At 33.4% G+C, this 12986-nt stretch overlaps 1 protein-coding gene across 1 annotated transcript; it reads right to left on the reverse strand.

Moving 5' to 3' along the window:
* Positions 1-838: 838 nt before the first annotated feature.
* On the reverse strand, positions 839-5936 carry LOC105799286 (uncharacterized). Its single transcript, XM_012629752.2, has 5 exons — positions 5561-5936; positions 3354-4613; positions 2357-2506; positions 2089-2269; positions 839-1287 (listed from the first exon to the last, which is right to left on the reverse strand). Exons 1-5 carry the CDS (start codon positions 5807-5809, stop codon positions 1106-1108), a joined length of 2022 nt encoding a protein of 673 aa, XP_012485206.1. The 5' UTR covers positions 5810-5936; the 3' UTR covers positions 839-1105.
* Positions 5937-12986: the final 7050 nt, after the last annotated feature.

A 12986-nucleotide genomic window follows, 5' to 3' on the forward strand; every position in this document is an offset into this window, starting at 1 on the left:
ATCATAAAGTTATAAAGTATTTACTTGAATTTAATAACTCATTATAAATTAAATAATTTAATTTGATAACTCACATTGAATAATTGAATTTGTTAGGTTTATAAAATTTATAATTAATCATTACAAAGAAAGTAAAATAAAATATGGATGTAGTTAATAAGGGCATGTCTCTTAATTTTTATTGATTTAATAGAAATTCAATATATGAATTCTATTAACGACATATTATTGTTGGTGTATAAGAGTCACCTCTCTATAACAAGCAAAATATTAACAAACAAATGAGGTTATTATAGAGATAGTTGACTATAGAAGCTAAGCTAGTATAGGTGGTATACACCGAAAGTAAATTAGAATATTCAACTTTCTCTTTCTATTGGTGCACCTACTCATTTCGCTTAATTTTGATCTCTTCTGGAAAAAATTGTAAATTTACATCATTATAATAACACTGTTGCTTAATGCATGAGATGATTTTTTGGAGTTGTTGAATGATATATTTTATTTGAATAATTGATAAAAATTAGTAAATATCAGATACAAACTAGTTATAGGAGAAAATGATACATCTATTCATACAATACTAATTACCTTGATACAAAGACTACTTTCATCGATTTAATTGAGCCTTGATTGGTTAAAAAGATTTCTCCATTCCATAGTATATATCAAATCAGATATATCATTAATTTTCAACACTAACTAGCTCTAACAAAACATGAAAATGCTATTTGTGTTGAAGCACGACCGTATGATATTCTCAAATCCAAGTACTATAGATTTATCATACTCTAGCAACATGAGTAGAATAATAAACAAAAAAAAAAATCATAGCATAGATGGGGAATTCGAAACTCTTATCAAACCCTTCCTTAAGCCGTTACACCAACAGAGCTGGAAATCCAAAGGAGAACCATTTTGCAGAACCAAGTTCCGTTAAAATCTTCACATTTTCAGGAAAATTATAAAAATGGTTCAAAGTTTCAAAAACTAAAACAAAATGAACAATAGCTCAAAATGATACACAAAATCCTTTTTCCCTAACCTGAGCTACACTATGCTTTCGTTTTCCTTGTATTGTACACTGAAAACTTCTGTTATATCTTCATGAAAAATAGTATTGCCAATACACCGCGAGTCCAGCTATTAGTATGACTTTGAGTACTGATTTAGAGTTAATGAAGGATGATGAAGCTGGGGGTGCTTGAGGACCTTCCAAATGCCTACCTCTAAGCTTGGCCGACAACTTTGATAGCAGCAGAGGTATCCGATCCATTTTCTTGGCAGCTGCAAGCCAAGAAATGAAACGCAAATATCAGAAAGTGGATTATGAGATAATCCAACAATCACAACATCAATACTGGTTCAACAAACCAAAATTCTTCATATGTGATGGGGAGATGAAAATAATGAAGATGATGGGTAATTAAAAGATATCCAACCATTCAACTACCCATTTTAGCTTAATGCAAAGCAACGGCCTGCAGTTTAGACATGAACTTGGCTACAACAATAAAAGATATTGTTGTTTTCTATTTTTATTCCGTATTGTTTTTATTAAGTTTGATCATGTATGCAACCCTTCAGACCTTTTACAACTGTAGATTACTAGATTATATAAGATATATGCATTCTCCAAAGAAATTGAAGTTCTGAAAGCATGTTAAAGAATAATCAGAGACAGCATCCCAATTTCCCAACTACAAACATAGAGAGAGACCCATCCAGAACAAGAAACAAGAAGCTATTATTATTACGTTGTCAAATGACTTAAATGGACCACAAAATTTAAGAATGATTGGCTACGAGTGAAGTCTAACACCCTTTCATTTCAGTCTCATCTCCAAAATAACTCATCAGACCACATGGCTAAGTTACTTAGATATGTGGATAGACATGATCACACTGGATGTTATAAAAGTTTGCAATGAACTTGAAAAAATGGACTTTTGTGGTGTTGAACAACTACACATAAAGGGCTATTGCCATGATAATATAGGAGATTAATATAACAACTTAAAACAATAATTTAAGAAAACCACATTCTAAAGAGAACTGATAATGACCTGCTCCATGAGGTAAACTTACCTTTGTCTTTAAGAAATCTCTCCTCCTCAGCAACACGCCGTCTTAGTGCATTGAGCAATGATCCAAAATACAATGCAAACACTGTGCATGTGATTGTGATAACATTGTAAGGCATGCTAAAATCAGGAGTTGTCAAAGGTACCAGTAATACTTCTGTGTAAGACATGACAGGACTCTTTTCCTGCATGACAGATCAAGCAAATCCCAGATGAGAAGAAGAATAAAAATTGATCAGGTTTAAGACCAGAAATCTCAAGAGGCTTAATACCTGAAACTTTGACAACAAGGGTGACTTGTTCAAAGAGTCATTTTCAAGGAAAACCATTCTTGCATGGAAGTTGGGAAAGCTTACAATAGCTGATGGTATGTCAAATCCTTGATTAGCATCAGGGGGGTACTCATCAATATGTAAAAAACCCTATTCAGACATATCAAAACAGAGGATCAAACAATACACCAAGAAGCAAAAATCATGCTAAAGTTCTTCTCATCAAGCAAGAAGCATGCTGTTTTTCTTTCAGTTCAAAATTTATTAGCTTCATCAAAACAGATAGTCATCATCCAAAAACAGAGAATGTCTTAGACTGATAGTGGTATATAAGGCCAGCAGATACTAATCCATTTTCTAATGGAGCACCAGTTTCTGCAATAAAAGGTCTTCTAACATTGCAATGAAATATATATTATAAGACAGCTGATAAGATGAAATATTATTCTTGTGTGAGGATGCTTGATGCAGCCTGTCCAAATTTATCCCCTTTTTAGGCAAAAAGATTATCTGAATTTAAGGTATTCTAGGTTTCATCATATGCATGCAGCTGAAGGAGTAAACAGTGGCCTTAGAATCTAGAGACTGGGATAGAGCCATGCTCAAAACATTATCTATATCAAAAGGAATTCATTAAACATTTTTGTTCAAACTCGTAACATTTCGGGACAAAGTCTGAGTTCAGATATATTTTAATGTCAATATTAGGTATACTCACAGCATTCAATTTGCCATCTTATGGCAGCTTTTATCAGAAGTAGCTTTAACAGAAACGGATTTTTCTTAAGCTATAAAATTGGACTCCAATGCAACAGCATGAACTCTCACCATTACTTGGTGTTGACATTGCTAGGTCTAATATACCTTTAAGTGCTGCTACCACATTTGAAGTTTAATCCTTAATAACAAATGCACTTCTCAGGTAAAAACAAATAACTTGTGTGAATTTATAGAACTGGATCAACTAATAGCTAAATAAAGATAATGATAAGCATACCTTATCAAATTCTATTGTTAAAACAGCTGAGCTCACGCTACAAGGAAGTGTCAGAACCAACTCCATCACACCTGGAGACACTTTGTCTTTGGAAGGTGAAACATGTATCTTCTCAATAATATCTGAAACAGCCTTAGGTTGTTGATCAACAAACACTTGCAGAGAATGGAAATATACCTTAACATACCAAGGCACAACTTGAAAAACATCAACTCGCAATTCACACCTTTCATCATTGGAATTTGAGCCCATGAAGCCCTCACTCGATTGTGTAGATTTTAAGGAAATAGCAATGGCACCCCTCTCATTCCCACTTCCCATCAAGAATCTATTAGCATGTAATGGTGCTTGTTGACACAACCAAACTACAGGAGTCTTCCAGAAAAGGCCAAGATCAAATGGCTCAGATTCACCGTATTTCTCAATTTCGAACTTGTACAAAACTGAAGCATTCTTGCTAAGCAAACTGCTTTCTTCTATGAATATCCTGTCTGGTTTAGCAGACAACTCAAAGCTGGGATTATTCCAAAACTTCTCAGATATCAAAACATTTTCTTCAGACTTCTCATTTTCTTTATGTATATGTTCTAGTTCAGCAACTAAGCCCTTGTCAAGTAGAAAGTACACACTACTAGTCTCTGCAAGAACACATCTTCCACTAATTTGTTTCCCAAAAATCGAACTAAGAGACCAGCTCGGTTGAATATGTTTTTCACTAGCATGGGCCAGACTGGCCCTTTGACTATCAGGCTGGAGGACAACTGTAAGTGTCTGTTCTAATATGATACCTGGATCCATCCCCTCGGAACCAGATCCAGTTGAGGTGAGATGCAACCTCTGAGAATGATAAAAACCTCGGTAAATTGATGGCCTATCTAGTAACATGGAAATCCCAGCTTTGTCCCGACAAGGAAGCAACTTCAGCCATGGAGTTAGATTCTCTGTGCAAACAGCTTCACGGGGCAGTGTACCATACCTCAGCTTGCCTGAAGCAGGTGGAAAACTCCATTCTGGGGCAGAATAAGCTGTACTAGACTCTAAGAAGTTGATCGAGGCACAGAAAAGACCAGAAAGCGTGTGTGTTAAATTCTTCCACAAAGCATCAATTAGGTGTTGTGGGGCATCAAAGACAGCCCATAACTCTACCCCAGGGGGCTTTGCATTGCTGCTTGGTATGGGATCAAATCCGCCCCAGCTTTCATAGTTCCAGCGCCCTTGTGTGAAAGACAGCTCCATTTCCTTAACTTGAAATTTCAGAACCTGTTCAAAGAAGTTCATAACTATCCACTGTTTTCAAATACTGCAAAGGCTTATCGTAGCTATTCATTTTTTTTTTCTTTTGGTACAAGGGAGGGCCGGAGACCCTATCAGAAAGCAACTACACTAGTTGTTAAACTTTTAATATCTAAATCAACTTTATCTTTTCCTAATGCAAAGAGAAATGCAAATTACAGTAGCACATAAACAATCAGTGCAAAATGTTTTTCAGGTAAACTTATAGCCAAGTTTATACTACACCAGACATAACATTGCAGAAATCATTGGGTGAGTGAGAACATTTTATTCTCATGAGAATTTATGAATCCAGAGAATATTGAACTAACCGTATCTTGAGCAAAAAAATAGCAGAGATGGGCTGAATGATATTTTCAACAGTACAAGCTAAAAGAAGGTCTTAAAAACAAAAAGACAAGAACTTTCTTAATTGACTAGGCCAAGCTGAGTGCTCCAGAGATAGTGATTATATTTAACCCCCAAATGTATTGCATCCATTTTTCATCATCAAACAAAAGCTAGCAAATCAAACTTTCAAATCCTAGTTATTCCAGTAACTAGTTGGAGTCCAATAACTACTTAGAGTTACTCAGCCTGAGCCGACAACTCCATAGTACTTACTTAACCTGACCCTTGAGCCTTAAATATAAATTTCAAGATCCAGGTAAAAGCAAGCAAGCAAACCCAAAACCCTCCTTACAGCACACAATGGTTCAATATTCAAGCCTTAGGGTATTTTCCCTTTTTTTAAACCAGCAATAGATTCAGAAACTAAAATATCCACTAGACTAAGCTAAGCTAACTTCTCCAACTCCATTCAAACAAAAGCAACACGAAAAATCATAAATACTCGAAAAATCTATGTTCTCTAAACCACAGGATTTCCTAGTGACCCAGAAGAAATATAAAATGAATAACAAAACAAAAAGTACCAACTGAGAAATGGCTTTTGGGAATAAATGGTGATGGCGGCCATTCGAGGTAGAAGGAGGGGCAGAGCTTTGAAAATGGAAATGGGTCAACAGTTTGCGATCTGGCAATGGCTTCAAGAGTAGTTCCTCGTAGAATTCTTCTTGTTTCTGGCCTTCTTCATTGACCGATCCAAAAGCAATCCGAAATTGCAAGAATTGATGAGTTACTATAAGAAGGAGCAGGAGAAGGGGTCTTCGAAGAAGGGCCATTACTGGGTTTTCTTAGCAAATTGAAACTACGCTACTAGGCATAGAGAATCCGCCATGGAAGCACCCAGTCCACGGAGCTTTAAAAGATTTTTTTTCCCCTAAAAAAAAAAAAAACCTGATCAGTGAAGAGCTTTCCTTCTTTCCTATTTGTTTTTTTTCCCCCTTTTCCTGGGCAATCAGAGATCGTATATTGGGCTTTATAAGCCCATTCGGTTATTATTGAGAAGATAATAATCATTTTCAAATAAAAAATCCACGGAAATATATGTGTATGATTTTACTACTTCTATTTTTCATCTTAATTTATAAGAATTAAATTGTACATATTTTAAAGATGAAATTCGTAATTGAAAATCATTTCAAGTAACCTATCTTTAACCCTTTTAAATCTACGAATAAGTATCTGAATTAAACTTTGTAAAACACTTATAATTTACTGCTTAAACTTTACTTTCATTAAGAGATTAGTCATCCAGATTATCTGATTTTAGTTTTTTTTCTTAGGAAATGTGAATTTAGTTATATACTCATAAATGTTTGTATAATGGTAAAATACATTTTTTCTTTTTTAAATTCATGTTAACATTATTGAAAAGGGTAATCACAAAACTTCTATTTAAGTTCCTGCCTGAGTTGGTGTTACCCTCAATCGGGTCACCAATTTGGTTAGGAAGCCTTTCTATAATTAAAATAAGTAAATATTATATAAATGATTTAATAAATTCAAGTGGTAAGACCTTAAGGTCAAATGGGTTTAGAAAATGAGGTACCGGGACCTCGTTTCTATGAACCAAGTCGTAAATATTTTTATAAATATTTACAGAGTGTCATTAAGATGGTATTAAAGTTTTGTTGAAAAATTTTAACGTTTCGATAGTTAATTAATTAAAAGGGACTAAATCGTAAAAGATGTAAAATTAGATCACTATTTGATTTGAGTGATTAAATGGCTTATTGAATAAAGGAAAAGGGACTTAAACAGTAATTAGACCTTTTAAGGAGTTACTGGTTATGGTCATGAAATTGGTGTTTTAATTATTTATTAACCAAGGTTAAAATGGTAATTTGGTTTATTAAAATAAAATAAAAACAAAAGGTTAATTGGTTATCATCTTTTTAGTTTCTTCTTCAAAGAACCGAATGCCCATGGAGGTTTTAAGTTAGGTTGGCCATGGTGCTTTCCTATTGCATGGTATGTGATTTTGGCTCTATTTTTAATAATTTTTATGTTTTTGATATCGTTGCAACTAGGTCCAGCTAACTCGTACCTTCGATTTTGAAACTATTAAAGATTTTGAATGTTGCCATTGTTGAACCTTGTGATTTTAGATGTTAAATTATGAATTTGAAATATTATTTGTTATTTAAAAGTATTTCATTAAGTATTTTTGATGAATTTATCGATTAAGGACTAAATTGTTAAAATAGTAAAAATATAAGGATTTGTTGTGAATTTTTTGCATGAATGGGCTGTATATAATAGCATAAGTATTCTTCTATGCTCAATTTTGGGTAAAAATGATTAATTTGCATGTTTTAGGCTCAGGGACTAAATTGAATAAAAGTAAAACTTTAGGTGTAATTTTGTAAAAATTTCAAAAGTGACTAAATTGTATAAAATACATTGTTTTACTGTCTAAATTAATAGATTGAATGAAATTATTAATTTAGATCAAGATCCAGTAGAAAATCGAGGAGAATAGAAAACTACCAAAATGCCCTTGTACTTTGTCATTTCTACAATTTAGCCAGGTAAGTTCGTTCAGTTTAATTTTAATTTATATTTAAGTGAAATATATGAACCTAATTGCATAAAATTAGATTATATTGATGTGTGTAATTGAAAATGAAAATAATGAATTGATATTACGTCGATCATTGATTGAGAAACTCGGAGCCATTACTGCAAATTAACTCTGTAAGTTCATCATACTCAATTATATTTCTAAATGTTTGTGAATATTAAAGTTTAAATGATGTAAAATTACTAATATTAGATTGATTTGTTGATAGAATAAGAATTGTAAAAAGTTACGAAAATGATAATTTCTAATATCAAAGGAGACAGGTTGCATTCGCACGTAAGACCATAGTGAGGCTATGGAAATTATTCAAACGTAAGACCATGGTTGGACCATGGTAGTGTTTATATGTAAGACCATAGCTGGGCTATGACATTCAGATGATAAGACCATAACTGGGTTATGGCACTACGAATGTAAGGCCATGACAGAGCCATGGCAATGCATATGTAAGACCATAGTTGGACTATAACACAAAGGAAACGTATACCAGGGTTTCAATCGTCTTCACAGTATTCATCGATTATAGAAAAAGGGATGGTTTCGACCATCGTTTAGCACACTTTGTGTGAGCTCCAATAAGGGTTTCGATTGACTTCACTACGTCAAATATGGAAAGGTATGATATGCCAATGATTAAAGTATGAATATTCATAAATATGAAAAGTATGATTTAAGAGATGCTATGTTTATGTACTATATCTTACCATGTGATGATATCGCTAAGTTATGTGTTTAATCATTAACTTGTGGCTATGGTAAGTGTTTAATATGAACCAAGGCATGTGTGTATGAAATTTATTGAAATGGTGATACATGGAAAACATGATATGTTATGAAGGATGATAAATCCAATTGGATCATACTTAAGTATAATGGTTATTTATGTTAAGTTCACATGAATTATATTTAATTAAACATGTGTTGTTGTTGGTGATTAGGCTTGTGCCAAGTTGGTGGTTGAATTATATCATGTTTAATCTTAATGAAATACATTGAAACGGTAAGTGATCAATTGGTAATATGCTTATGTCCATGAAAAGGTGGAATAAATCCAAGTATTTAATTTCTTATGCAATGGTAGATTATGTGGTTGATTCCGAAAGAGCTATGTTTAAATGCACTAGCTTGTAGTCATGGTTGATGGTATGCTTATAACTTGTGTGTTATGCATATGAAATGGTAAATTCATAGTTGTAATGAAATTTGAGGAAAGGGAAGTAATGAGTTTGAATGATGTATTATATGTGGAAATTGAAGTATGCTATGGATGAATATACCTATAACATGGATAAATACACTAAGCCGGGAATTGATAATGTTGTTTAGGCTTATGATAAGCATTGGGAACAGAATGAAAAGAGAGTAAATTAAAAAGTGTATAATCCTATAAAAAGGTCGATGATTATCTATTAAGTCTCATAAAATCCTATCATGATATGAATGATAAATATATGCGACACTAGTGAACTTACTCATTTGTGAGTTAATGATCATATCGATTTATGAATCTTATGGCATTGGCATAGATTTATGTTTATTCTATAAAGTTTATTATTGAAATGGAATATTATGCTTTAAGTTTATACGAACTTACTAAGCATTCATTGCTTACGTAGTTGTTTTCCTTTACTTTACATATTATCGGAAGCTCAATCGGGTTGGAAGCTAGTCGGAGATCCATCATACTATCCATCAGCTATATTGGTAGATTTTTATGATTTTGAGTCATGGTTATAATGGCATGTAGAGGTGTCTTTGTCTGATGAAATTAGTCATTATGTGTAGCTTATAAATATGTTATTTTAAATGATGAAATAGTTGTTATATTGACATATATGTATGATACTTTAATGGTTGTTAGTTTGCTATCTAAGTACTTAAATGATGGTAGTTGAAATGATGAATATAAAGGTATGCTATGAAATGTTGGTTTGGTTTGGAATGAGATAGTGCATTGAGTTGTTAAATGGCTAATTTTGGTAGCTTTGGTTGTTGTTGGCATATGGCTAAGTTGCTAATATATTGATTGAGTTGTGTGAATGGTCATATTAGTGGTTATGAGTACGAAAATGATATGTGAACATTATGGTAAATGTAGTATATAAGTTGTTCAATTGGTTGATTATTTGATGGCTAAATTTAGAAAATGTTTAGTCAAATTTGATTATTGTGTTTGAGGTGCCTTTAAGGTATATTGGTTGTATGGATAGATGTCATTTTGATTTAACTACATTATGCATGTTTTATGTACATTTTTGAATGTTTGAAATAGGTACAAATGGTTTGTATGTGGGAGCATGTTTAGGGTGAATGAAATGGCTTGAAAATAACCTATTTCTTGTCCACACGGCCTAAGACACAAACATGTGTCTCAGTTGTGTGTGACACACGGTCACGCGACATGGCTATGTGTCCATTGTAGGTTTTTATAAGTTGTATTTCAAGAGTTACGCGGCCTGGCACACGGGCGTGTGTCTTGACCGTGTGACCCAAGTCAGAGAGTTACACGGGCTGGGACATGGCCGTGTGTGATACGACCAAGCCCCGGGCACACTTTTGGACCAGCTTCCTAAGCATTACTTGCAAACCCATGCGAGCTGAATTAGTTCAATTCCATCTCGTTGAGCTCTGCTTAGCTCGTTTCCAGCTCCAAGAGCTCGAATCAGCTCAAATCTAGCTTAATTCTATTTATGCGATAATATAGTTGCTGAAATAATTATTTGAGTTAGTTAATTTAGTTATATACAGCTCAATTAATTTTCATTGTTTAATTGGTCTTAAATCTGGACGAATTTAATTATGCATGTTAATTGTGTTTCTTACATGTTTTTAAGTCATCTTAATTCCTACAGCTTATAAATATGTTTTATAGCATGTTTTAATGTGTCTTGTCCTAACCGAATTAATTAGGTCTTAATTTAATTAATTGTGTCTTGTTTTAAATATGTGAATTTAAATTGTCCAGATTGTGTTTTAATTATGTTTTAGCTGAATATAAATTAATGTAAGTTCATTTGCTCCTTTTGTAGGTTGGCCGAATGTGGACGTGCATTTAAAAGATGCATGCACGTTGGATTCAATGTATTTGGCAATACAATATAGAATGCAATTAAAATGGTGTGCTGATTTTTGAAGTTTCCTAAGTGACTATTCGGCCAAAGGAGATGATGTTTCCTACTCCAAAGCTGCCAATTAATTCTTTCACATTGCTGGATACATTTTGGTTGTTCGGTTCATGGTGTTCACACTTCAAAAACTCTTCAAAGCTGAGCTTTCACACTTCATTTGGCTACTCAATTTCCTTTTAATTGGTGGTCACTTTTCAGCAAAAGTTGCATCTTAAATGAGCTTATTTATGCTCATTGGCCGAACCAAGCTCATCCATGCACTATCCAAGTTGTCCAAGATTCATTTATCCATCTAGAAGCTGACCATTGGAGCTCACATTCAGCCGAATTTAGCAAGACCATTAGATGAATTCATTTGCTTAATTCCTAAGGATGTATGTGGCTATTCGGCTAGCTTAGTCTTTGCCTATAAATAGTTTACTTGTTTATTGTAAAAGGTTACAGAATTTGATCAATTAAACTTAATAGAGCTTTTGTTCTTGTGAGGTTACCTCCTCTCTTCTTTCGTTCGAGTCTCAAAGCGACTTATCTAGCTTGCTAGTGGTCTCAATCTGAAATCCATTGAACTTATCACCGAATCGATGTGGCGTTCAACCATATTATTTTACCTTTGGTTCTTACCTCCATATAGGTAACAAGTCAAGGTCCGCTTCTATCCTTCATCAAAATTCACCTTAAGCAATATAAAACTCGAGGCAATACTTTTTAGTATTGAAACATTCTTGAAGCTTGAGTTCAACTTCCATTCCATTTTATCTATCAATTTTTAAATTATTTCTTTATTAAACCGAACCTATAAAAAAAACATCAATCCAAGCCATCTTTCGAACCCAAATTGCCTGCTTCCGCTTATACATCTCCATAACTCAATTTTCATACGACATCAAAACGAAGACTTCTCGTCGACGATCGGGCAACTACGTGAAACGACTTAATTAACCTAAGCCGGATCGCATCAGTGTGTCCCTACTTCGAATACCCACACGACCTGAGACATGGGCGTGTGTCTTAGCCGTGTGAGTCACACGGCTTGGCCACACGGCCGTGTGACCCATGTAGTATGAATTTTTCTATCTTTTTCCATGAAGTTCTAAATATTTTTGATTTAGTCCCAAATCGTTTCTAAAGTGTTTCTAAGGCCTCGAGGGCTCGAAAAAGGGACGTTATGCATGTGTTTGAATGGAATATGATGTGTTTTATAAATTATTGTAATTGAATGTTTTACGTTAAAATTTTTTGGTAATGCTCCGTAACCCTATTTCGGCGACGAATACGGGTTAGGAGTGTTACAGCTTAGTTAAGTGGTTAAGATATGACTGGTATGCCAATAAGAGACTCTTGTTTGGTACTTCGGTACTCATGTTATTTGCACTTCAATGTTCCTATTCCTGGCACTTTGTTGCAATCCTAATATTGTCTTTGGACACTTGCGCTTCGACGCTCCTGTTAATATAATTCTGAATAATTTTTCCTTAGTATCCTATCTTTGTTTTCTAGGCACGCTAAGGACTAAAGTTAACTAGCTTTGATTTCTGAGAATAAATTTATTTTAGCATGATAAATACAAATACTTGAATTGTTAAATGTAAATTCTTGCATGTGTTCTCATGGTACTAAATTGTTCTTTGTTTCTCTGAATTGTCATGTAGTAGCCATTCACATTAGTTTAAAGCATATTATATAATCTTGTACATGACCTAAATCTCAGTTCTAAAGATAAGTATATAAGGTATTATCCATACTGTCATACTATTGGAAAAACGAGTTTGGAAAACGCAGTAAAAAATAGATTTAGGGAAAAACCAAAGTTTTAAAATTTTTCCAAAATAAGATCTTGGTTGTGATATCTAAAGTAATAAACACTTAATCAAAATTACACCTTTTCGATTCATCTAGGATGAACGCTTCAACCAAGTAGTCTTCTCTACTATCCTCAAGCTCACGTCTGTCGAGTGTGAGCTCACTTCGTATCAGAAAACTTTTCACAAAAATTATTAGTGGAGTAATTTTACAATTTCTATAAACTTTTGGGTCAAGTTGTAAATCAAAAAAATATCTCTAGAAATTTTCTAGAATAATCTCTTCAAAGAATTTTCTTTCTACAACTTTCTCTTAAATTCAAATATGTGTAAATAATGACCCAAGGCTCTCTTTATATAGGGAGAGCTTAGAGAGTTCAACTATGATTAAACTTAATCACTTTAATATTAAATTAATAAAATATTATTAAGATAAGTATTAAAT

The sequence above is a fragment of the Gossypium raimondii genome, chromosome 7 (genome assembly GCF_025698545.1).
Source record: "Gossypium raimondii isolate GPD5lz chromosome 7, ASM2569854v1, whole genome shotgun sequence".
Classification (NCBI taxonomy): Eukaryota; Viridiplantae; Streptophyta; class Magnoliopsida; order Malvales; family Malvaceae; genus Gossypium; species Gossypium raimondii.